Source organism: Poeciliopsis prolifica, unplaced genomic scaffold (assembly GCF_027474105.1).
Source record: "Poeciliopsis prolifica strain line A6 unplaced genomic scaffold, Auburn_PproV2 SCAFFOLD033, whole genome shotgun sequence".
Classification (NCBI taxonomy): domain Eukaryota; kingdom Metazoa; phylum Chordata; class Actinopteri; order Cyprinodontiformes; family Poeciliidae; genus Poeciliopsis; species Poeciliopsis prolifica.
The window spans coordinates 2,652,216-2,677,216 of NW_026562408.1; the positions used below are offsets into that span (position 1 = coordinate 2,652,216).

General features: G+C 39.9%; 2 protein-coding genes across 6 annotated transcripts in view; one reads left to right on the forward strand and one right to left on the reverse strand.

Annotated features, from left to right (window-relative positions):
* On the forward strand, positions 1–1,877 carry LOC129373557 (ankyrin repeat domain-containing protein SOWAHA-like). Its single transcript, XM_055051554.1, has one exon. It carries the CDS (start codon positions 60–62, stop codon positions 1,398–1,400), a length of 1,341 nt encoding a protein of 446 aa, XP_054907529.1. The 5' UTR covers positions 1–59; the 3' UTR covers positions 1,401–1,877.
* Positions 1,878–7,427: 5,550 nt separating this feature from the next.
* Positions 7,428–25,001, reverse strand: part of shroom1 (shroom family member 1) — a 28,727-nt gene continuing 11,153 nt past the window's right edge. Inside the window, exons 1-9 of one of the 5 annotated variants that reach the window (XM_055051659.1) lie at positions 20,863–21,092; positions 15,919–18,755; positions 15,642–15,828; positions 15,458–15,513; positions 14,242–14,787; positions 13,555–14,130; positions 12,981–13,086; positions 11,518–11,790; positions 7,428–9,040 (exon numbers count right to left, since the gene is read on the reverse strand). In XM_055051659.1, the coding sequence (XP_054907634.1) occupies positions 8,786–9,040; positions 11,518–11,790; positions 12,981–13,086; positions 13,555–14,130; positions 14,242–14,787; positions 15,458–15,513; positions 15,642–15,828; positions 15,919–18,548 (4,629 nt within the window). In that variant the 5' untranslated portion in view covers positions 18,549–18,755; positions 20,863–21,092 and the 3' untranslated portion in view covers positions 7,428–8,785. Of the gene's footprint in view, positions 9,041–11,517; positions 11,791–12,980; positions 13,087–13,554; positions 14,131–14,241; positions 14,788–15,457; positions 15,514–15,641; positions 15,829–15,918; positions 18,756–20,862; positions 21,093–25,001 lie in introns of those variants that run through there. The other 4 variants (XM_055051657.1, XM_055051661.1, XM_055051660.1 and 1 more) reach the window with 4 other exon arrangements.

The following is a 25,001-nucleotide window of genomic DNA, read 5'->3' on the forward strand; positions in this document are numbered from 1 at the left end:
GCAGCCAGGTGTCTGAGTGGCGCAGGATCCTTTCTGTTCTGGCTTGAACAGTTTTACTCATGGATTTAACAAAGGAATCCATCATTTCTTTTCTGGTGGCTCAGGGGGGGAAAGTGGAGAAGTCTGATCTGGAGGCACACTTTAAATCCTCAGTGAACTGCGTCGATCCGGCGCAGCAGGACCGGAACAGAGAAACATTCAAGACTTTGGTGAACAGTGTCGCCTACGTCAAAGCGATCGACGGGACCCGGTTCGTTATTCTCAGAAAAAAGTGCCTGCATTTTCTCGGTGGGAGCCAAACGACTGAAAATGGTAATGATGATAGAAACACGGATGAGTCAGGCGAGCAGGCTCCAGATGTGCAAGATGAAAAGACTGAGCAGTCAGAAGGTTTGGCTGCTTCTGGGGGAAATCCTCCATCTTTATCTCCCATCGAGCTGGCTCTGCAGAGGAGCAAATGTGAGGACGTCAAGGTCAGAAGGAAGCTGAATGTTGATGTCAACAGGAAGGAGAACGATGAAGTCAAGGCCCAGAGCAAACCTTATGGACTTCCTCTGAGAATACCTGTTTCTAGCAGGGTGGAGATCCAAAAACTGAGGGTGAACCCAGAAGACCCTCCCTACAGTCAAAAAGCAGACACCTCCAAGACTAAGAGGAAGCCGTCCTCAGTGGACAGTTGTTCTCCCCAGCTGAGGAGGGCAGCGAGGGGCTGCAAGGTGACAGAGGAACCCAAAGACTCCAGGATTTCCTCCATGTTCCCCCTGGAGCAGCTGGAACATGAGTGGCTGGTGAAGTGTGCTGCGGGCCAGTGGACCCACGTTCACGGCCTGCTGCTCAGCGACTGCCATCTTGCCCAGAAGAAGGACTTCACCTCGGGGTTCACCGTGCTGCACTGGGTCGCCAAGTGTGGGAACAGTAAAATGCTCTCTGTGGTCATGGACATGGTCCGGGAAAGAAAGGTCAACATCGACATCAACGCAAAATCCCACGGGGGTTACACTCCTCTACACATAGCTGCTCTGCACGACCAGGAGTACATCATGGCCATGCTGGTGGGCGAGTTCGGGGCCAACGTCAGGATCAGGGACAACTGTGGCAACAGGCCCTGCCACTACCTGCACAAGGGCATTTCTAAAACTGTCAAGGAGATGTTGACAGAGCCCAAAGCGCCGACCCAATCTCAGGCGACAGACCCTCTGTCCCAGAGGGAGGAGCAGGACGTGCTGCCAGACCTCTCCAGGGGTCTGCACTCCTTTAGCCGTCTCTTCCAGCCGACGGTGATCAGCAACAAAAAGAAACCCGCTCAGAGGTCCGGACTTTACTCTCTGAGTGAGGACAGCGAGGAGCAAGAAGCCTCTGGCTTCAGACACAGAGTGATGTCTAACGCTTCTGTCTGCTGATGAATGATGGAAACATCACTTTATTTAAATTTTCAGTAGCCTGCTGCTGCTAAAACAACCAAACATATTGACAATTACAGCTGTAATAAAGACGACTGAATAAGAAACCTTTAAGGCGGTGTTTACAGACTCTTTACATTATTTTTATGGATATATTAATTTGTTTTCAATCATTTCAGTTCCAGAAAGAATTGCTGGCGACTGGAATCTATTTTCATGAGAAACATTTCTGAATCAAGACTTGACATGTTTTGCCTCTTTAGTCAGAGATGAACAAAAAGGAGCGACTGCAAAAGGAGAGAATCAAAATGTGTGACTCCAACTCTTTATCAGCAAGAAAATTCATTCATAAATCAAAATGTCAGTGAAATGCATGAAAATATTCACTCCTTCTGTAACAAAATACGTAATTATAATGTTTTTATATATTCTAAGTCACTGAGTTGAAATGTTTTGATGTAAGTAAAGTAAATCAAATCTGGCTAAAAGCTTTAAAGTGGCTCATTTATTAAAAGCCATCCAGGTTTTCCTGAAATCTGTTAAGCATCTTGCTGCCAAGATTTCTCTGAAATATTGCTCGGCTTGTTGGGACAGCTGTGATTCAGGCTGATAAGCAGCTGACTGGGACGTTATGTGCAGCTGGAAGCTGTAGAGCTAACTGTATCGTTGTACTTTATGACCAGCAGCCTGAAGCTACAGAGATCTGCAGGGGAAAAAACCCTCTCCCTCCCTGCTGTTTCTTCTGTGACTTATTATGATGTCACTTCCCCGGCATTCTTCATTGTTCCTGCAGCAAGATGACGGGTCAGCTCCTCGCCCAAAGGTTTTGTTAAACAAATGTCTTTTTCTAGGGCAGCGATGAGGGAAAAATAGGCTGGGATGAGTAGAATGAGGGGAGGAAGGTATACTGTCTTTGCATTTGAAAGTAAAAAAATTTTTAATGTCACCAATCAACTACCAAGATTATATTGAGGCACCTAAGAAGATTTTGACAATGGTGGCACTGAGCTGGGGACACTTTCTATAAGAACACAAACTCTCTTAGTAGCTTTAATTGGGAAAGGGACACAGCTAAACTGCAACGCTGAGCCAAGAATACTTCCTGAGGAATAGATATGGCTTCATTGAGAAAATGAATACAATTACGCACAGAAATACTAAGCCTGAAGTACTTTCTATTGCTCTCAAAGAGTTCATATCAATTGTAAAATCAAAATGGCTTCTTCCAGAAAAGAGATGCTGCTGAGTCTCAACATTTCACATCATATGAAAGTGAATGTTGCATTTTTAGTGTCTATTTGAATTTTGTTCATATTTATTTTATTTTACTATCCATGTTTCAGAAAGCTCACCAAAACATAAACTAAACAAGATAAAGCACTTATACAGATGTTTATGCTGGACATGTATAGATACTCGTGGCATGATAACAGGAAGGAGCAGAGCAATCATTCTTAATTTTTTTTTCTACTCTTCCTTTAAAAAAATAAGACATGCTTTTTTTTGGCTTGAATTTTGTTTTATTTGCAGGTTTTAGGTATGGAGTTTTTCATAAGAGTCAATTTCCTGGTCAAACTTTCATTGGAGATGCAAAGAACATGTCAGTGGAGTTAAAACATTGCCCTAGTCTTTTTTTCAGGCCAAATTTAGAGAGGACACATTGTTCTAAAATGTGTCCTCCAAATTTTACCAGTACAGACCAGAACATTACATTTCCTGAAATAGCCTTAGACAGGGAGTTTGTGGTTTAAAATATTTTATCTGTACTTGCTCAAAGCAGCTGCCCTCATGTGATGCCATAATAAAAACACTGCAGCCCCTATGCTTGCAGTGTTTCCATTATCCCAGCAAGCCAGACGTTGATGGTTTCCTGTTAACAATAAATATCAAGTGACTCCAGCAGTGTGAAGTAAAATAAAACTGTATGAGACCTACAGTAACCAGCATGGCTGGCTCAATGTGTGATTTCTCAAAAAATGATTTCATAAATAGCAATTTGCTCTTTTCCACCAACTTTACACTGAAATCTACTATAATTAAATGAATCTGTCAGAAAAATAACCTGCTCTGAACAATTTATAAAGAGTGTGGGGTTATTTTATATCTAGGAAAGGTCATGTACAATTGGAGCCCAAAATCAAATTCTGCCTAAGCCCCCATTGAATCTTGAGCCGGCCCTGATAACAGAAACAACCAGGATCACCAAATAATCATTTAAAATTGTCGGCCAGCAGGCAAGAGAAGACACAATTACTTCCAGACAGACAAACAAAAGCAAAAAATGTGACCAGAGGTAAACGATCTAAATATAAAGAAGAATTTTCAGGCTGTTTTGTTTTCTGCTGATCCACAGCTTTACATTTGTGTTTAGTCTGAATACAATCTTTGGTTAATCTTCCTGGGTGTGGCGGCTAATGACCGACAACTGGGGGTGGGAGGCTGACTCAAGGTGTGTTGACATTCCTGTGGGTGGAGAGTTCAGAGTTCAGACTGAAACCTGAGCCTTGAAGCAGATCTGGTACCTGAAACATCTGTGGTGTATATTTTGTCTATTTTATCAGCTGAAAAAAAGAAAACATAAAAAAGCAAAAACAACCATGTTATGTTCAGTGTTTTCACCAGTTTCTCCCACTGATTCCTGCTGCAGCTTTAGAGTTTTATTCTGTGGTTTGTTTTCAACATCTGTGCTGTTATTTTACAACAAATATCTTGTTTTTGAAAAATCCCCCTCAGTTAAGCTCCTTGTCTTACCTCTACTGCTACTGTTATTACAGGTTTTGTTGCTTTTGCAGTTCATCCTCCTTCCTCTTCCTTTTCATTACCAGTTTGGTGAGGCCAGAAAAAATAGCATCAGGAAAGAGAGATTTTGCATGGAACCTGCAGACTGAACTCTCAGGAAGGGCTTGGAGATAATTAGCCCTGTTTACAGACCAGAGGAAGCCGTTACCATGACTCTGTTCAAAGTTCACACCTCGCATATTAACCACATCTCACTGTTTAACTTGCATGCACGGCTCTTTGGGTTAAACAGTCAGGTAGCTGCTTATGGAGGCCTTCATAGGCTTGTTTTTTATGGTTTGTTTTCACCTTTGAGGATTTCAAACATTCTGTTTCCTCAGCTTGACTCACTAAATCATCAAATCTTTAATCATTTTACCTCCTGATACAAAAGTGACCTTTTGCTTTCGTGGAAACCGCTGACAACATGTGTGAATGGTGTAACATGATGCCTAACATGATGGTCAACTCTCAAACACATTTGAAAGTTGACCAACTGCATCCATTTTTCCAGCTAACCCAGTTTTTTGCTGAAAACAAACATCCCACAGCATGATGTTGCCACCACCATGCCTCTCCATATAATCAGGTTCAGGGTGATGTGGAGTATCTGTTTTCAACACATTGAGTTTGAAATGTTGACCAAACTATCTATTAGCTTCACTTCTGAAAGTGGCTGCAGTTGATTTTATTTAGTGGAATGAGGGTAAAGGAACTGAATGAAAAGCCTGCCACATTATTCAGATTATATTTGTGAAACATTTTAAAATCATAAGTTATTCCCCTTCCACTTCTCAATTATGTACCACTTTGTGTTGATCTATCACCTTAAGTTTGAGTTGAGTAAATTGAATTAAAGTTCATGGTTTATTATGAAAAAGGGGGAACAATTATAAATATGTCCACATTTTGAAAGCAGCTGTGTCGCGGCCGTCTATGTTCCAAAACAAATATCCCAACAAAGGCAGTTGGTGGTAAAAGGTGGTTTGATTTGCACACAATTCTGACTTGATTGTTTTGAAAAATATATATACTTTATTTCTTGAAAAAATACCGACAAAATAATTACTAAAAATGTCTTACAACTTAATTGAAAACAGAAATAATCTTAATTTGATGTTTCAAGCTCAAAAAAATTATTAAAAAAACAAAAAAACATTACAAAACCTGCTATTAACACACCAGACATTTGACAAACGATGGACCTGGTCTGTTCTTATTTATTCCAATTAATGGGAGGGTCTAACAATTACCAACGTAATCTATACAATTCCAAATAGAAAAATTGATTACAAATTTTGGTTCTTAACTAACAAATATATTCTAACTGCCCAAAAGAGAAAACTAAATTGATAGAAATTAAAAGTCACAAAATAAAGCATAAATGGCCACAGCAAGCTGGAACAGCTTTATTGCTACTTTTTAAAGTTTTATGCTTTTATTTTGTTGTGTTTGATTCCTCTCATTATTGTATAAAATATTACTTAAATTGCCAGCAGAGGGCATAAGCGAGCTCTGATTGAAGTCAGTTTACTGCAAACAACTTTTTCTTATTCATGAATGCACAGTTGCATATAAATATATTCAACACATCACACAATTACATGAAGCATACAGCAGCAGGTAGAACAAATCTCTCTTTGCTGCTCATGTGGTTTTGGGTGTAGTGAACACATTTACTGTCTTTCTATTTATGTAGGTTATGTTTTTATTATTAATATTGACAGTATCACATAAACACCCACAGTTTTTGTTGTTGTTTGTCTCTCTGTCTCTTTTCTATGTCCTTCCCAGCAGACTGACTGAACTAAATATCTTCTGACATGCCATTAATTTAATAAAGTCATTTGTGTAACAGGAAGAGTCTCATTTTCCCTTGCTATGAAGCAAATCTGCCTCCCACACAAAAAGGCAACCATAACTTACCAGTGGTTAGTTAATTTATCTGCATGTCTTGTACTGTACAAAAAGGCTCATCCACAGTGTTTGGAGCAAAATTATCTCAAAGGTTTGGGAAATAATTGGAGTAAATATATTCTCTGTTTGGATGTCACAGCATAAATATATATAAAGTGAAGGGGATGTAAAATGAAAACCCACAGATCAACAATGAAAGTTTAATTTATTCACAATATTACAAACGTCATGGATTTTTTAAAACCCCAAACAGGCACAAACAAAACTCTCAAGAGAAAATGGGAGTGAAACAAAGCAGAGAAAACAGATTTTTAATTGTTTGCTATGATCAATATCACCATGGGTTAAAATGGTTTTTTGACTTGGCTTTTATATAGATTTGTTTCATTCTGATGTCAGAGATCTGAAGTTATTAAACTATATTCCCAACAAACATTATTCCTGAATAAACTATATATATATATATATTATATATATATATATATATATATATATATTTTTTTTTTTTTTTTTTTTTTTTTATATATAAACTGCTCCTCCTTTCCCATCTCTTTCCTCAAGTCTTTTTGTTTGGTTGTTAAACAAAAAGACTTGAGGAAAATGTTAGAGGTTTGCATAATTTAGGAATTCCAGCCATCTACAGAAAACAGCATAAGGGTCTTTTCAGCCTTCAGCCGTCAGGGGGGAAAAAAGGACCAAAACAAACTTGTTTGTTTAGAAAACTGTGACGGACGGAGGTAAAAATCTCCACAGAATATTTTCTGTGCTGGTGGCAAAAAGTGAGTCAATTAGTGTAGAAGAACTTTAGCTTTTTCCTCCTACATTTAAATGTTGGAGACGGTGCAGTGAGCAACTTTACTACCTGAGGGAAAAATAACATGGGGATCAGTTTCTGAACACACTCATGATCTCTCACAAAGAAAAAGAGTTCAGAAAATTATCTAACAGCTGTTTGATGACATTGAAAGAAAAATATGGCTGAACTAAATGCAGTACGACTGCATGTAGATGGGTATTTGATTCAAGTACCAAAAGACAGCTGGGAATAAAGACACCCGAAGTAAATTTAACCTATTAAAGAAAAGTGTTTCAAGTATAAGATGTCGCTTCTGCAAAAGGACATAAGAGGAAATACTCCATGATAGCTGCTTTTGTGAGTTTAGTATCTATTGATTTAGGTAAGGAAATATTTAAGATTCTCCATGTTGTGTAGTCAGGACCCTAAAAAATTAATTTACTGAACAGCAGTGAATAGCAGGCAGAAAAAGAATCTCATGGGTAACAGGAAGGGGCCACCACTTATAGATAATGATCTTTAAATTATACAAAGGATTATTTCTTTGACACAAAAAGGCCATTTTAATTGAAATATGTCAAATGCATGTGTGGTCACTTGTTGGCAACACATAAAAAAATATGAACTAGATACAAAAATCATCTAGTGAACACAGATATGAAGGGTGGATTTCATCTAACCCATCTATGTTTTAGTAGCTTTAATTTCCTTGGGACTATATGTAATTAAAATCTTGGAATTATGGGTAAAAAAATTGCAGAGCTGAGAAAAAAGGACATAATACCATCAGTAGTACAGCTGGAACCAATAGCTTAACACACATTTTACTGGTGACACAGTTGGGTTAGATGCTGGTCAGAAGTGGAGCAGAAATGACAAACTGACAAATTACAGTCAGACTGGGTTCACCACAGAATGTTTTTAATGGGTGCCGGTATATTAAGTCTCCAAGCCACCAGACAGAGACAAGATTTCTTCTTTCTGCTCACTGGATTAATTATCACATACATCTCCATTTTATAAACATATTTACTGTGGAGACTTTGCAGTCATCAATTTTGCCTTTGGTGAAGATTGTACTATGCATTTTATGTACTTATTTGTTGTGGACATGAAAATGAATGAAGATGAATGCAACTACCTTGGAATGCAAGCCTGAAAAAAGTTAAAAAGGAAAAGTTGTAAAAGTGATGATAAATGCCCTTTAAACTGAAGAAGAAGGAAAAAAAACATTTTAACGGATGGAGTAAGGCTTTCACTTGAAATTATTTAGACTCCAGTTTGATGTAATGTGCATACATGTATCATTACAAAGTGCTTTTTTTCCATTGAACTTATTATTTCTTTTGGTATTTAGAACCTTAATTTGAAATGCATTTAGAAATACAGACAACCAAAAAGAAGAATATTAAATCTTCTACATCTACAGTACATTTTTCCAGACATGGAACAGCACACCGCCCTCCGTCAGGCTGCTGAAGCCTCATCGCTGCTCAGAGATGATCTTAAAGCTTATTGCAGGTTTCCACAGGTGCAGGTAAAGGGCTGCGGGGCTATTATCTCAGTGGACAACAAAAGTGGACAGTATATGGATTACTACAAGTTTCTGCACAGCAGCTCTATGATAAAAGTTCCAACAGCTACAATAATATATATATCAAGGCACACTGACACAGTTCAATTCTGCTCAAAGTGAAAACAAATGTACAACATTAAGACATGTTTTAATGCACACTGCTGCTTGTGCAAATGGAGATGGGCGAAAAAAGTCCACTCGACTCTCAGCAGATATTTCTGTCCTCCATAAACTCTTGAAAGGAGGGAGAGAGAAAAATGAGTCATGATTGGATTGCATCCAAAAAGCCTGAAAACCAGAGCCACAGTGTCTGTTCCTTCACATGTTCAGACTGTTAGAAAGCGCCTCCAGCTGCTCCTCTCCCAGCCTCTGCTTCTCCTCCAGGTCCTTCTGGCGGATGAGGAGTGAGGCCTTGGTCTGGACGAAGCGGCGGTAGTCCTGTAGCTGCTCGGCGGACAGCTGGCGCGACAGGAAGGTGGAGACCAAGTTCTCCCGGCGGTCCAGGTTATCTTTCAGATCTTTGGCATCCTCCCTCTGTTTGCACAGCAGGCGGTGGCGACTGTCCAGAGACTCCTGCATGGAGCGCAGCAGACTCGTTATAATTTAATGTTTTTAAATCCTATCACCTTATTGGAATTTAATATTTTAGATTATTACTATATAACTGCATAATATGTTGCAAATACAACATTACTGCAATATTAAGGTGTGCAAAATTAATCCCACAAAGGACAGCAGAATGCTGTAACCAGCCATAAGCTTACACTTTGTGGGGAAATGTAATATTCCACCTGTTGGATGGAGTCTCACTGCAGTAGAAACCCACACCTGTCACAGATTAGTGTCAAACACGCCAAAGGTCACAGGGATTATTACAATGTTTGTATCTTTTTTGCTTTTAATGCCTGTATTGTTACAGCTCAATGTATAATTTTTGCAATGCTTTTATGATTCTTTATATTAATGTATCAATGGCACTACATAAATAAACGTGCTTTGCTGTTTCTTACTCAAAACAAATGGAAAAGTTAGGAGTGAGGCAAATATGGAATTGCAGGTTTTTCTAAATAAGTGCAACAAAAGAGTAACATGCATTTGTGTTCAGGACACTATACTCTGAAACCTCTGAAGTCTCCAGAAATCATCTAATCATCTTATCAAGGAAAGTCCACCTTCATGTAATTTAATCTCATAAATTAAGCAGTTCTGTGGAACTGCAGCTTTTTTGACAAGACAAATACGTTCATAAACTAAAGCCTTGCAGCTATAATTGCAGCACAGAGTAGCTTTACAAACTTATAACTCAGAGCTTCAATTCAATTGCATGCAACACTTTTATAATTCTTATGTATTTAAGAAAATTAAAACTTGGTTGTTTTTCTTTCATTTAAAAACTTTGTACCAATTATTACTGAGTTAACACATAAAACAAAAAAAATACATTAAGCTGAAGTTTTAGTTATAACAGTACAAGACCCACAAATTTATTTATTTTTTTTTTAACTTTGGAGGCAGTTTTCTCATTGGAACTAGATAATGTGGAAGTTGCAGCATCACGACAGAAGCTGCAGTGTGTCCTTATGTCAACAGAGGGCAGAGAAGATACAAATGTCATCGAAACTGGACCCGAGTTTCGGTGAGTCAGTGTAAATACCACTATTGCTGATAACAGCAAGAGAGTAAATGAGGCTCCAACAAGCCCTGTGTGTGCATCACGCTCTGCAGTCAGGTCCAGCTTATGGACACATGAACAATGAATGCTTTCAAAAATAAATCTAGAAGTCAAATGCATCCGTGCAAACATGAGCTGAAGATCAAAAAAACAGGTGAGGGTGTTGGTGGTTGAATTACATCACAAGGGACAATAAGGGACAGGAAGTTTCATGTTTCTCAACAAGGCTGACACTTTAATAAAAAAGCAATATGTCTTCATTTTAAAAATTGTACTAAATGCTTAGAAAAAGTTTGCATATAATATTTGTTAATCAATCCTACAATGTCTATTAAAGTGTTTGTCCTGGAAACAGATAAGATAGAAAATTTGGTCATTAAATACAGATAAACTCAAGAGCATTTTATACATTTCACACAGTTAGAAACCTTGACTTCATCAGAGCTGCCCTTCAACTTCTCCCTGCTGCTCTGTTTGCTTTGGCAAAAGTAAACCCAACCAGCGTAAAGCTGAAGGCATCAGAGCCGCTTGTGCTTGTTGTTTATTCAGGAACTCTGAATGAGCTGCAGTAAATCCAGAAATCTGCATGGTTACATAAAATAACGTGTCCTTAGAAGCACCTGCTGACGGTCTGCTGTTAATCACGCGCGTTAGTGTGTATGTGTAAACAGCATTAGGAGGGACAGGCAGAAGCGTAAAAAGAAACATAATATGCAGTGCTGATGTGAGGGCTTTAGAGGACATTAGCTGATTATTATCAAACCTTTAACTCATTGATGATATATTAACTTAATTATATATTATATTTTATGCAGACAGCAAAGAGAAAACTACTTAGACTCATAAAAATAAAAATGATGCCAAGAAAAATAGCGTGCCAGAATATATATATTTTTTAAACTCTTGAAATTTTCAAAGTGCTTCAAGATTTTTTTTGAAATTTAAAAGAGGATTAAAAGTACAAGAATAAAGTTGCAATATTACCAGAAAAGTCATACTATTACAACATTATTCTTGCAATATTATGACTTAATTCTTACAATAGTATGACTTTATTCTCATAATTTCCTTTTCTTTTCTTTTTTTAAATCTACTTTGAATAATTAATTGAGCATACTGTATGCTCAATTAATAATAACTAGGATCAATTGGAATGTATGTGATTGAATTGACATTATTAAATGTTTTATTTTAAAATTTTTTCCAAAGCACCTTCAGATGACATTTATTGTGAATTTGTACCATAAATCAACTCAATTGAGCTAAACTGAATTAATATAGCCCTAATAATCCATTGAATCACAAGAAAGCAGTGTAAAAGTGAAACTCTACAAACAACAATACTCTTAACAGTAACAAGAACAAACGGGCTTCCTACCTTTTCCTCAGCGTCAGTGTGTTGGTCCACGACACTCAGGGCGTTTTGCACCCTGGCCAGCCGGGCAGAAAGGCACAGCAGCAGGTTGACCACTCTCTCCAGGTCCCCGATGAACAGGTTGTACCTCTCCAGCTCCACTGGCAGACAGCGCTCACCCACCAGCAGCTTCAATGCCTCCCCGAGGGCCGCGTTCTCCTCCATCTCTGTCTGCAAGGCTCCACGCGACTCCTCCAGAGAACCCAGATGCTCATTGATATAAGAAACTAATAAATGCTGTAAACACAACAGAAAAATATGCTTTGAGAAACTATTCACAACCTCTGAATCTTTTTACTGTTGCTATGGCTGCAAGTCAAATGTTTAATGTATTTGCAAGAGATTTTCAGCAGTAGAAGACTAAAAGAATAGTGCATAAAAGTGGAACAGAAGGAAAAAATACATGACTTTTAAAGTTGCAATTAAAGTCTGAAAAGTGTGGCCAACATTTGTAGTCAATCTCATTTACTCTGCTGCCCTTATATAAAATTCACATATTATTCTTTACAATAATACCACAAAAATCTGACAAAAGCACTAATAAGAAAACCATTGCTGATAGAAAGTCAGAAATTTCATCTGCAGTTTGTCATGAGCACAGCTAACACAACAAAGACCTGGATGAAGCTGCTCTTACCAAATCAGACCAAAACTGAACTATTTTGTCTACAAACACACTTTGACTGGGCCATTCTGACAAGACTTGAACCACAATTCACAGATGCTTTCAATCTTATCTCGTCTGAGCTTGAGGTGTTTTATAAAAACGAATGGCCACAAATTTAATATCCAAACCAGGTGCAGAAAAATCCTAACATACTTGCATCTGTATTTGCAAAAGTTAAAATTTGTGCCTCGTTTTTCCTTCCATCTCACAACTATGTAATACTTCAGGTTGGTCTATCAAATAAAACAGCAATCAAATGGACTGGAGCTTGTGTTTGTCACAGCATAAAATGTTCAACATGCATAAATAATATTCCAAGGCACAGAAAATGATTAAGGATGAAGATATGAAGTTACAGGAAAGAGTCTGCAGGGCAGCCAGGAAGAAAAACGAGAGCTAGCTGCAAAGCCAAATATTACACAAGTTAGAGACTGATAAGAGGCAGACAGAACATAACGTGATAAGGGACATGGATATCTGCAGGGAAATGGGTCCGCTTAAGGCCAAACAGCAACCAGATGCTATCAATTTAAAATCACCAGGTTTGGTTAAAAAGTAGAAACCCAAAGGAAGCTGTCGTTGTGCAATTTTCATCCTGTTTACACCAAATTCAGGAAATAGGTAAGTCGTATAAAACACTAGGACATATTTAAACTCATTTATATTATTTAAAACCCAGGAAAGACTTTTATGCATGCCAGTAATTCATTCTTCATAATGAGCTCATCATCTGAGCTGCTTTTTTTAATCTAATAATTACCTTCATCTTAGTGATATCAGCTTGGCTATGCTCATCCGTACACTGAGTCTCGCTGTCTGAATGAGGCGGACATGGAGACGGTTCAGCTCCTTTACTCGCTTCGTTGCTAAAGACAAAAATACATTTATGTCAATACAACTTCATTCATCCACACGTTCTCTGCTGTTTTTGCAGTTCAGGCATGATTTGGCAAAAATTTCATATTTGCAGTGTCAGGCTTGAGGAACGCTGAGGAAAGCCACGAGGCATTGCAAAAAGCAGAAACAGAAGAACACTGTCTCCATGTATCTGATTACCCAGCCACACATCCCAGTCTAAGCAAATAACCAGGTGTGTCTGCACATGTGGCGTAACAAAATGTAATGCAACACTGGCAAAGCTCAGTTGTGGAGCCAGTGTAAAGTTTCATGGAAACATTCATTAAGCAGTCATGATTAACTTGTCTGCCCTGTCCAAATGCGTGAATAAAGTCATTTTTGATACTAGATTCAGTTTTTGTCACTTGGAGGGATGACAGGTCAAAATGTGTGTGAAACAAATCCACTTCTGAACCAGGTTTTACCACTAACTTCACCTTTCAGCAGCTCCTTTCTGCTCCTGTTTCTTTTTGTAGTGCTCCTCCATCAGCAGGGTGTCCTCCGACAGAAGCTGCTCCATCAACATCAGGGCAGTCTTACGACTGGACAGTGGACAGAGCGCCCTGGCCAGTGACTGGTCAGCTTTTACCACCGCCTTTACAAGCTCCTCCCACTTAGGTTTCTTGGCAGACGTTTCTGAGCTGTCTGTCTCTCCCTCTTCTGGCATTTCCCTCTTCTCCGTCTCCTCCTTTTGTCCCACCGTCTCAGCTTCCAGATCCGGTTCTTTTTGCTCGTCTGCCTGGTGACTGACTTCTGCTTTGGAGGTAGACGTAGAGGAAGACACAGAGGAGACACTTGTCTGCTTTGTGGAGATGGAGCTGCCACGCTCGTGGGAAACATCGTTTGACTGAAAGGAGTTCCGGAGATCCTCTGTGAGCTCTTCTTCTGGTGGGAGAATCCACAGTGACGGATCAGTGGTGACGCCGCAGCTCAGAGTCACTTCGTAGTTTGTCTCGCCACTTGATTCGTCGACAGGTTGCTCCCTCTCTAATCTTGGGGAAGTCCCACTTCTACTTATAAAAAAAATAATCATAATTAAGAACTGAAAAGGCAGAACCAGGTACATAATAACTTGGGAACCTCAATTAGCATCCAGAAAACAGGATGACAAAGTCTCCTCTTACCTGGAGATAGGTGTGCTTTCACAAGGACGCTTTGTCTGGGTGGGTGTGGAACAGGTGGATTTGATCTCCCATTCACTGATCTTTTGACCTTTGGGGGAAGGTGGGTTGGAAAATGCCTCGCTGGGTTCTCCACAGGAGACTGGAGAGACGGATCCACCAGAGCCCGTTTCTCCTGTTGCATATTCCCTCTGCTCAGAGCTTTGCTTCTGGGGAGGATGTTTCTGGGTTTGGTGTTGGTTCTGTCCCTGAGAGTTATTCTGACCAACAAACTCTGCTTCTTTTCTTGTTTCCTGTTGTCGAGCGTCTCTGTCTTCAGCAAAGTGTGAAATACTCTTGCTGTCATTTCTGTTCCCTCCTGCAGGCTCAGCTGAATTCCTCCGCAGCTGATCCAGATGCTCTGAGCTTTTGCTCAGGGTTGATACTTTAGTTATCTTCGATGCCCCAAGTTCCTCCATGGACTGTCCCCTTTGCCCCACCTTCCGAGAATGCTGCTGGCCTGCAGGGACTCGCTTCTCCAATGGTCGTTCTGCTTCATTCTTCCAGCAGCTGAAATAGACAATAAAAATCAGAATAAAACAGAAGGAAAAAAACATAAATAAAGCTCTGGCAAAGTGGATTTTTAAATATAAATGACAAAAAAATAAAAAAAATAAAGTGACTTGCCAATCTACTTGTAATTTTTAAAATTTTGCTCCATAGCTTGAATGTATTTCAATGGGATCTTAAAAACCAGCACAAATCAGTGGAAAATTGTGAATTGGAAGAAAAATGATACATGGTTTACGGCCAATCAGACTGCATGGAGAGTGTCTGAAAAGCAATTGTGATTAGTTATCAGAGTCTCTCAATAGGATTTGCATCTGGACTTTAACTGGGCCATTGTAGCACATGATTATCCTGTGATCTAAATGGTTCCATTGTAGCTGTATTTTTATTGATGTTGTCATGCTGAAAGAATAATCACCGGCCCAGTCTCATAACTTTTGCATTCTCTAAATGGTTTTCTTCTGTATAACAGCTCTTTTATTCCTGGTTTATGGTGCTTATGTAAATCTTTTCAAAAGAATGTTGTTCACTGGAGTGAGTGGGTGTTAACGTTTTAGGTGCCACAATGAATTAAGATGAGATTTATGCTCGGTGAACACATCATTGACCTAATACTCTCCTGACCTAAAAACCAATTAAAATGTCCCTTTTTGTTGCCACTGGTACATACCTCTGGGTTTCCATGGTGCTGACTGGTTCTGGATTCTCTTCTTTGCCATGTGCCTGCTGTCCCAATGGAAAATATAACAGAAGCATGTGCATTTTGCCAGCTTTTTATGGTTTTATCTTTTTGAGTAGATACATTTAGTTTAAAAGTAGAAACAAAATAATGGGTAAATCTATAAGTGATGTACCTGAAATGTATGTGGTGTGGATGTGGATCTGTTCCTGAGGAAACTGCCCGACTCCCGCTGGTCCAACAGACTCTCTGCAGATGCAGATTTTCCCTGAGGTGGACCATGACTCTCCCTCGGTCTGGAAATGTTTTGGTGGCCAGGATAGTGGCCTGAGCAGGACTGGGCAGAAAAGAACTGGGCATACCTGTTTTGAGAGATTAAAACAAAATTTCTAATTTATCTGAGTATCAAGGTAGAAACAATAAAGCTCTCCCAATGTGTGATTATGTAGTACCTGATGGAGCTACTGGGTGAATCAAGAATACGCCCTGCAGAGTGAGGTCTATGGTGTTTCTTCTTCGTATGTTTCTCATGATTCCACGATTGTGGGCGAGGATTCCAGTCAAATGGTTTCTCACCGAGAGAATGTCTTTGTCTGGATGGAGTTGGTAAATGAGATGTTGGGTGCTGTGGCTCAGCCACTTTCTGGCCCGTCTTTCGTTCCATGTATTCCACAAGGGCCTGATGCTGAACATGCTTTAGGTTAGTCTTTGACGCGCTTGAGACAGATAGAGCTCGACCTCTTGGCTCAAATATCTCCCTCCGTGTTGCGACCAGTCCCTGCTCCGCTTGCTGCGCCGCGTCCTCTCCTTCAAACTCAGCTGCAAGCAATCCTTCACTCTCATTCCCAAACGAACGGCAAACCGAGTGTTTGGGCGTGTTGCCGAGCTCGTTGAGTTTCTCTGGCTCGGAGAAGCACATCTTCTTCTGCTCGGGGGTCAGTCTTTTTCTGCCTCCGATTCGCGCCACTTGAGGCTGAGCCACATTTGCCAACCGCACGTTTTTCCTCTCAAACGATTTTTCAATTTCCTTCTGAATGTCCCCGACCTCTGTTATGCTGCCTTTCTCTGTGTCCTCGGATGTCAAAGATGGAGTGAGTGTGTCTGTTGATATCTCAGAGTCTTGTGATGAGGAAAATGAGTGAATCACTGCAGGCCTGCACCCAGAGTTTTGCGTCAAACAATGTGGCCAAGGCAGCTGCAGGTCTCGCCTCTTAAATGACGTCTTACTCAAGACTTTGCACTGGGCATCCTTAAGTTTCTCTTTGTAGTACTTTTTAAAAGAATCATCCAGGGTGCCGCAACCAGCGGACAGAACATCTCCTCTGTGGTTCCTGCTACCGTCACCTGGTGGAGGCGTCTCATTGTTATTTACTGCTACCTCTTCCTGGACGGATTTATTAAGGACACCTTCCTTCCTTCCACTGAATCCAGGATCTGGATTGGGCTGCATTGCTGTTCGACTGGCTCCAGTTAGGTGATACAGCAGTGGTGTTGTCTCTTTGTTTATTCTCTCACTAGCAATGTCTGCCAAAGGCTGCCACTTCCCTCTGTTGGTATGATCTTCTCCTCTTTTGTAGTTTGGTGACTTGTTGCCCATCACCAAATTGACGTCACTTTGATGAGTAGCTGACTGTGGTGGGCTCTTTCCATCAGGTCCGCAGTAGAATATTGGGTTGCTTACTGTGTGGCGGCCAATCTCACGACTTTCATCCAAGACATTTAAAACATGCGGTGGGGTGTAATTCTCCTGGTCCAGGCTTTTGGACATCTGGACCATTCCCTGATCCACAGGAGTGAAAACCTCCTCATCTTCTGGAATTATACCGCTGGACGTATGTGAACTCTCATAGAAAGGTCTGAAAAAATTATCCATAGTGCTGTGGGATCGCGGTTTGTCTCGATGGTGGGTTTCTAACAAAGCTGAGACCTCCCTTGCAGCTTCTGTCCCACTTATGGTTGCAGAATGTGTCCTCACAGCAGGTTCAGATGGTTTGTACACCCCTGTGACAAAGTAGAACTGTCCCTTGTGCTGAATGCTGCTGCTTAGACAACTCTGGCTGCCGTTCCAGGGACTGTCGGCTCGCTGCAGATCTGAAGAACCATGCACTTCCTGAGCTGAGTGTGTCCTTTTGCGCTCGCTTCGAAAATAACCACCAGATTTAATCTGATGGTCTCCATTACAACCAATCATGCTAGAAGTCTGTTTGGGTGTCAGATGTTCAGGCTGGTTTCTACCATGAGGTGGTGATTGGCTGTGGAGCTCAGAGGCAGCATTGCTGTCCACAATGGAAGGGTTTTCTGGGTTCACCCTGGTCTGGTTGTGAAGTTGGAGGTGCAGCCGGTAGCTTGGTGGATGCTGGACCTGCTGCATCTCGTGAGAGCCTCTCCAAACAGAGTACAATGGTTCAGAACTCAGGTTTGAGCTGCTCTTATCTAGGATCGCCGTCTCTGACCTTGGGGAATTTAGACTCTGAGAATATGGTTGGCCATGGAGTCGAATCTGTTGAGGTTGTTGGGGCAGGGGTTTAAATTCAGTACCATGGAGGTGAGCCCTGCTGTTCTCCAAGTTTTTAGTGGCTATAAAACTATCAAGGCGTAATGGTACTGGTGGGGCCTGACCACTTTGGGACGGAGTCCTTGACTGTACCTCTTTTTTAGGGTGTGCATTGTTGTTGGTGTGCAAACTCTCGTTGCCATTAAGACTATGGTAGTTCAAATCAGAGTTTTTGTGATACTGCTGGGAAATGGCTTCGACAGAGCGGTAGAGCTGATCCATGGTCTTTGAATCAGACTGCAGAAACTGGGTTGGATGGTAAATAGACTTTACATATTTAAGGTCAGCATAGTGGCTGAAGGAGCTGGACTGTAGGTCATCAGGGAGGAAGGGAGATGGGTAGTCTGGGGCAGTGGACCCACCAGAAAAAGAGCTGTATGCAGAATCTCCTTTGCCGTGCTGATGGTGGCTTAGATGGTCAGCAATACTGCTGTTGGACTTGGCTGGCGAAAGCCGGCTTACAGACAGGCTAAGAGGATGCAGGTCCACGTTGCTCATTCTCTCAAAGTGCAAGCTGTAAGAATCCATGAAGGGTTGGGGTAAAAGGCAGGCAGGGAAAGGCAAGGCTTGTAAATCGTATGTATAAGAACGTACAATGATGCATCTGTGCGTCTTGTGGATGGAGGGGAAAACTTGGGGAACTACCACTAACGTGACTGCACCCACTTGTCCTTTTAATCTCGAATTAGGTCATGTTCCTCACTTTCTTGGGTTAAAGCCTCTTGAAAAAGTCTTCTAGTGGAGATAACATAAACACAAACAAAACATGCCGTTAGTCTAAAATCTTGACTCAGAAAGCAGTTCAGGCACACATATGGTTTAAAAACCACAGATAAAGGGTTCAATAGTTTGGCAAAATATGGGTTCTTACACTGCAAGAGGAAAAAAAGGAATAAATTGACTAATATAAATGTTTGCATTGAATAAAATTACCATGACACATGAGCGAGTTATGGTTATCAAGCTTTACCGTTGTTTCTGTTTTTCTTTGTTAAACCACTGGTCTTCATTAAAGTTTTTTCAAATAGATTGAAATTTTGAGAGTTTCAAAAAATATATACATTTTATATTTGAGTCTCCAATGTAGATCTGAGGATCAGAAGGGTTTAACCACCTGCAAAAGGAGGCATGTGCTGTTTAGCATCATTAAAGCCTCTCATTCTCATTAAAGGCTCTGAGGCTGGTTGAGCACATTGCAGAATAAACATGAAAAAATGTCAGGAATTCCACATGAAAAATCTGGGGATTAGTCAGATGACAGATATAATACATGAAAAACACTTCTGAACTTACTCATTTTTCAAGAAATATTACATTGTTGCTTTTTAAAACTTCTGTCTAATAGCTTGATCAAAATATATTTATGACAATAATTACAAATACAATGTTAACATTCCTGACCACATGATGCTCACCCCCTGTTTCAGTCACTAGTTGAACTTTGTAAGCAAGGCTCACCTTAACACTAACCTTATTAATGAAACTTTTACAAAGTCAGTTTTTATTCTTTAAGGTGTCAATTTAAAAAGTGCAGTTCATATTTCAACAACAGACTTCAAATATGGAAACCTCAAAAACAAACGTGGAAAGGATGAATGTCAGAATTAGTCATAGTTTCTCAAATGTGAAACCATGCAACAGTTGAGATCTTTCTTAAAGTATTGCAACAGTGGTACAAAATGAATCTTTAATTTTATAAACTAAAACCCAAAGTTGTCTGAGCAACAGTTTGCTGACTAATGTGACATGACTTAAGGAGTACTGCTAATCTGGAACAAGTCATATAAATGCAACAAAAGGCAACCCTACTTTTTTTGTATTTAAAATCTATACTAAGTTCATATTTTTACAAATAAAAACACAATTTAGTTAAAATGTTGCCAGTATTTAAGCAATTTTGCACCACATGGAAACCTTCTGTCATTACCAGATGTCCAAAGAATTCATTGTTGGTACTGAGATGAGCTCCAGCAAGCTAATGATGGGTTTAAGACTCTAATAACAGGACTCTCTCATGACCCAAATGCCTTTCCATGACTTTGCTGTTCAAACATTTGAAGCTTGATGCTTGTCAAGCATGTACAAAAGTAAATGTTGCTGGTAAAACAAAGAGACACCAACTAGTTATCAAACAGTGACCTGGCAGAATCAATATTATTATATTAGTGATGGGAAGAAAATATCTTGTTCACATCCTAATCAGCTGACTGAGTTTGTTTTCTGGTTTATGATAAATACGTGTTTTGATGTTATGCTTTAACTAAACTGATGACTAAAAACTCTTGCGATGTATTTCAAAATCAGCATTTCCTTCAAGATCTGCCAAGTCTGTGGGTGAGGCTGCAAACCTGCACTAAACATGATGCAAGGTGGCCAATTTGCTTACACACAAAACTCATAGAATGAGAGACTTCCAAGAAAAGTGTAAAAGGGAACTGGAACAATTTATGAAGAGGTTTCTGATCTGCAGTGTCTCTGAATGTTTCCAGACTTTCTCTCTGCTCTCTGAGAATAGAAAGAGGCGACCAAACAGAGGAGCGCTCAAGTGGAAGTGATGGAGGGGACAGGCACTGACAAAATGTACAGAGGGGAGCAAAATGGGGGAGGGAGGGTGAAGCAAAGGGTGACCAGCCCAGACAAATACTCTCACACGCAAACCACAACAAGAGACAGGAGAAGTGAACAATGACAGCCAGAGAGCAGAGATAAGTCGCAAGACTGGACAAACTGCTAAACGTACTGTGAACTGCTTTAATTTCAACAGTTTGCAAAATGAACTTAATAAAAACTTTGTGTAAAAAAGGCTGCAATTAAAGATGGAAACAAAAAAACAAAAACTCACCAAAACTTTAAGGCTAAGTCACTGACTTCGTCATTCCCATCTGAAAAGGAAAGATTTCTTTTGTTGTGTTCCTGCATGCAGATCAGCCAAATTATTTCCGCCTTCTTCCAAAGTACGACCAGAGCAAGTTACCAGGAGAGGCAAGTGTGAGAGGGAAGACTTCTAAGTGGGTCCCTTCTCCCCCCACAGAGACCTGAGGCTGCCTAGTGGGAGCCACTGATTGGCCAGCCGATGACGTCCGGCTCTCAGATGCACAATGAGCGCAGCAGAGGGAATATTTCACTGCTGCCGATAGCTGCTAGTGCTGCCGGCTGCCCGAACAACAGAGAGAGAGAGAAAGGGGTGAAAAAAAGAGAGGCCTCGCATTCCTGGCTGGCTTCAAAGACGGAGGAGAGCCGGGGCACCATTCATTCCCAAGGCCCTGAGCCTGGCGCATGGAGACTAGCCAAGGCAGGAGGGAGGACTGAGAAAGAGAGGAGGGGGATAACGGCAAGTGGGTGTATGGGTGACCTTCCAGTCTCCACCCCATATAGGGAAAAAAGTCATAAAACTAGCTATTCCTCAAAATGACCCCGATTTTTTCTGTTCCTCAAGTTTAGTTTTTTTCCTGTACAATTCATGATAGTGTATCCAAAGTATCCAAAACTGCTGGATTTTTACATATCCTAATAATCTAAACTAAATATATGTAAATGCAATGGGTTCACAAAAATGAGAAGGGGGAGAGTTCAGCAACAAATTGGCAAGCCATATTTACTGGTACATTCTTACTGGACAGAAAATAAAAAGTTTGAAATAGAAATATTTTCTATCTTGGCAGTTTCTTTTACAAAGTTTCAAATATTGCCTACTATAGCCAAGTGTTTGATATTTCTGTTAAGGGCATATTTATCTCGTTCGGGTTTGACCAGTCTTTTTTATTTCAGAGCTTAAAATAAGGTTATCAACACTTAACTAAATCAGCCAAACTCAAGAGCTGCCTTTTTTTTCATACTTCAAAATGAAAGTGTCGACATACAACACAGTGTCAAGCAAAAATCATTAACATTCTTAAATGTCAATTCAGACTTAATTCACCAAATAAAGTAAGACTGACATAAATTACACAGCGCTTCAAATTTCAATTTGACAAGAAATACTGTGCTCATTACATCCCTAATGTATAATATTTAAACACATTTGTTGCACTTAAAAGAAACTTAAAATGAATAATAATGCCAATATTCCTAGCCTCCTTCTGACTCAAGACACATTTGAAACAAACACTAGCTTGTCTTTTAAATGTGATGAATTACTTACACTCAGAGCTAAACCATCCCGTAAACCACTGCCTTCAAGCAGGACACTGCTCAGTCTGTTATGAGATTCAAACCCACTCTGGATAACAATATGAGCTTTCTGAACTCATGTGTGTCCGTTCAGCGTTCAACAAAGACCCCTGTTGCCTTCCCTGTTGTTTGCCATTGAAGCTGGTGCTCAGCTATGCAGAGGTTTTGTTACTGTTAGGACAGAGTCAACAACCAACTACATTCACGTCCTGCTTGTGGCTCCAGCATGATGCTTATTTATGAAAGCCGTATGTGTTTGGAAGAGACGAAGAACACAAACTACACCATCGAGATCAGTGATACATCATGGTGCTTGGAGGAGAGAGAAACTTAAAGATAACACATTCAGCTCATGATGCAAGACTGAATGTGACATAGTTCATGAAAATGAAATGAGCTTTTAACAATATTTATTTTAAAAAAACTATCAGACAAACTTAATAATTATGTTTTGTAAACACCACGGTGCCACAACTAGCAGCGCCCCAAACAATTTCAATAAAACTTAATCTTTTTTGAATTCATGCTTTAAGGGACATGAATTAACTGAAAATGAATTAAGAAGAATTGTTAATTAGTAATCCATGACTTTCTGTTTCCCCAGGCAATAAATATGGTGCAACATAGGTCAGCTATGATTTTACATTTAAACCACAGTTACGAGGCTGGAAGGAATCAGATGCAAACTTTTAGCATTGTTAAGTCATCCTCTATAGTATTCTTTTCTCCCACACTTTTTTCCCACCATATGCTTTTCTGAAAGGTACAAAAAACAGTAGGAGGGAACCTTTAAACTGTATGTAGTTGAATAAATTAATACTAGCGGTAACTAGATAGGGTTTTGTGAAACAGAGTTCCTCTAAATGAGAAATATTTCAATTTTTAAATCTCCAGCTATAATGTCATTAACGCTACATAATGCAAAGAAATGTTTCCAGTTAGAAGACTAATTTACATAAATGAGTCCAGGAAAAATGATAAAAAGACAAAGTTGGTGCAAAGAAGGAGGAACAAAATAATAGAATGAAATTATTAGTTTAAGCATTAACATTATCCCCAGCCCATCAGATTTCTGAGGGACGGGGGACAGGAATAAAGAACAAATCATATTTGCTGTTGGAAACTTTTACCTTTTTTTCACTGATAAATGTCATCAGTTAAGTGGATTGGAGTTTCTTTCAGATCTACTGAAAGGAGATCCTTAACTGCACAACAAGAAGGAAAACAGGAGCCAGGCGTAGCAGAGGAAACAAACTAAAGAAACCTAAACTCACACTCTTCATCGTGTCACTGTGACTCATGAGTTTCTGGAGATGACAACCATAGCAGGAAGAGCAACAAAGAAGAACTTCAAAGAACTTTATATGACCGTTTGCAGATAAGTCATATAAGTCACACAAACTCTTGCCAGTTTGAATTTCAGAATGTCCAGCTATGACATTACTTCTGACATCAAGTTTCCAATAAGCCCTTAAAGACATAATTCCTTTTCCTAATCCAACAGAAACAGAGGAAGCCAGTTAAGCAAAGCAGGAAGTTGTGGGATGTCGAGCGCTCACAGACCAAAGCCTCTGGCACCGTGGAAAGGGAAAGGCACCAATACCTGCAACAGTTTTCCCTCAAAGGACAGTGTCAACACAGAAAAAATGATTTAATTACGTCTGCATCATGTATGCTTCAGAGGGAAACCATGACTGCCAGTTGCTGGGCAGTACTCACATCAGTGTCTAAAATCTCTAGCTGACCAAGACAAGCTGTCACAGTCTAATAAGCTCTGCATTCCTGGCCTGATCTGGCCCAAATAGCTACAGAGACCTTTACTCTACTTTATTTAGTCACTGCAGGTTGCTGGACAAAATGATATTTACAAAACTTTACAGAATGCATGAGCTTTTCACTGTGACAATATGGTTTTTTTTCTGTCTTTGCAGCTATATAAAGTGCCATCAACATGGTTACATAACAACACAATCACGATACAACGGGATAATCAAAAGTGTATAAATAGCATTTTTCTGTATCATCTTTGGTCAACCATTAACCAGGAACTACATTATCCCTTGCTGGGAAATGAGCACAAGGCTCTGTGAATGACAAACTTATTACATTCATCCGGCCTCTGCGAACACAATTACTTTTGTATTAAGGACCCCCAGGGGTTTGCAACCTGATCCGACCACAGCGAGTTTAACTGGATACTGCAGAAATTCCTCAGTACTGGAATAGCTCACAGCTGCAGGACACCGGGTTTTATTTGTGTGTAGATGGGCATTTGATGTAAACGTGCATGCCTTTTGGAGTGAAACAAAATCTAACACTAATTAAAAGGTGACATTTATTACATTTGGTTCATGTTTTAAAATCATGACAAGAAATTACATCATACCAATGTACAGAATTAAATGAATGACAACAAATTAGAAATGTGTCATTTAATGGCCAGAAACCGGAATTGGCCTCAGTTAGCAGTCAACCTAAAGAACTGGGGGTTTTCCTAACGAGCCCAGTGCATCAAAGCTAAGAAGCTTTTTCCACCATTTAAATACCAAATAGCATGTCCATGAGGCTTTTTAAAATAAATAAGACGCTGATTTGGAAATCAGGAAAAGCCTGATTTCATGCAGGAAATGGAAAATATATTGGACAAAGAAGAGTAAGAGCAAAGAGAAGCCTGCCCCAGAGGGAATCCCGGGAGACAGCAAGCATAACAACAACTGACCCACTTCCTGTTTAAAAACAGGCAAGTCTCCATCATTGAGAAAAAAAGCTTATCCTCCTGGAGAAACCCTGTTGATTCAGAGTTTCAACTGC

Bases quoted from the DNA above. Each gene is read 5' to 3' on its own strand.
- LOC129373557 (XM_055051554.1), top strand. From the start codon at position 60: ATGGATTTAACAAAGGAATCCATCATTTCTTTTCTGGTGGCTCAGGGG.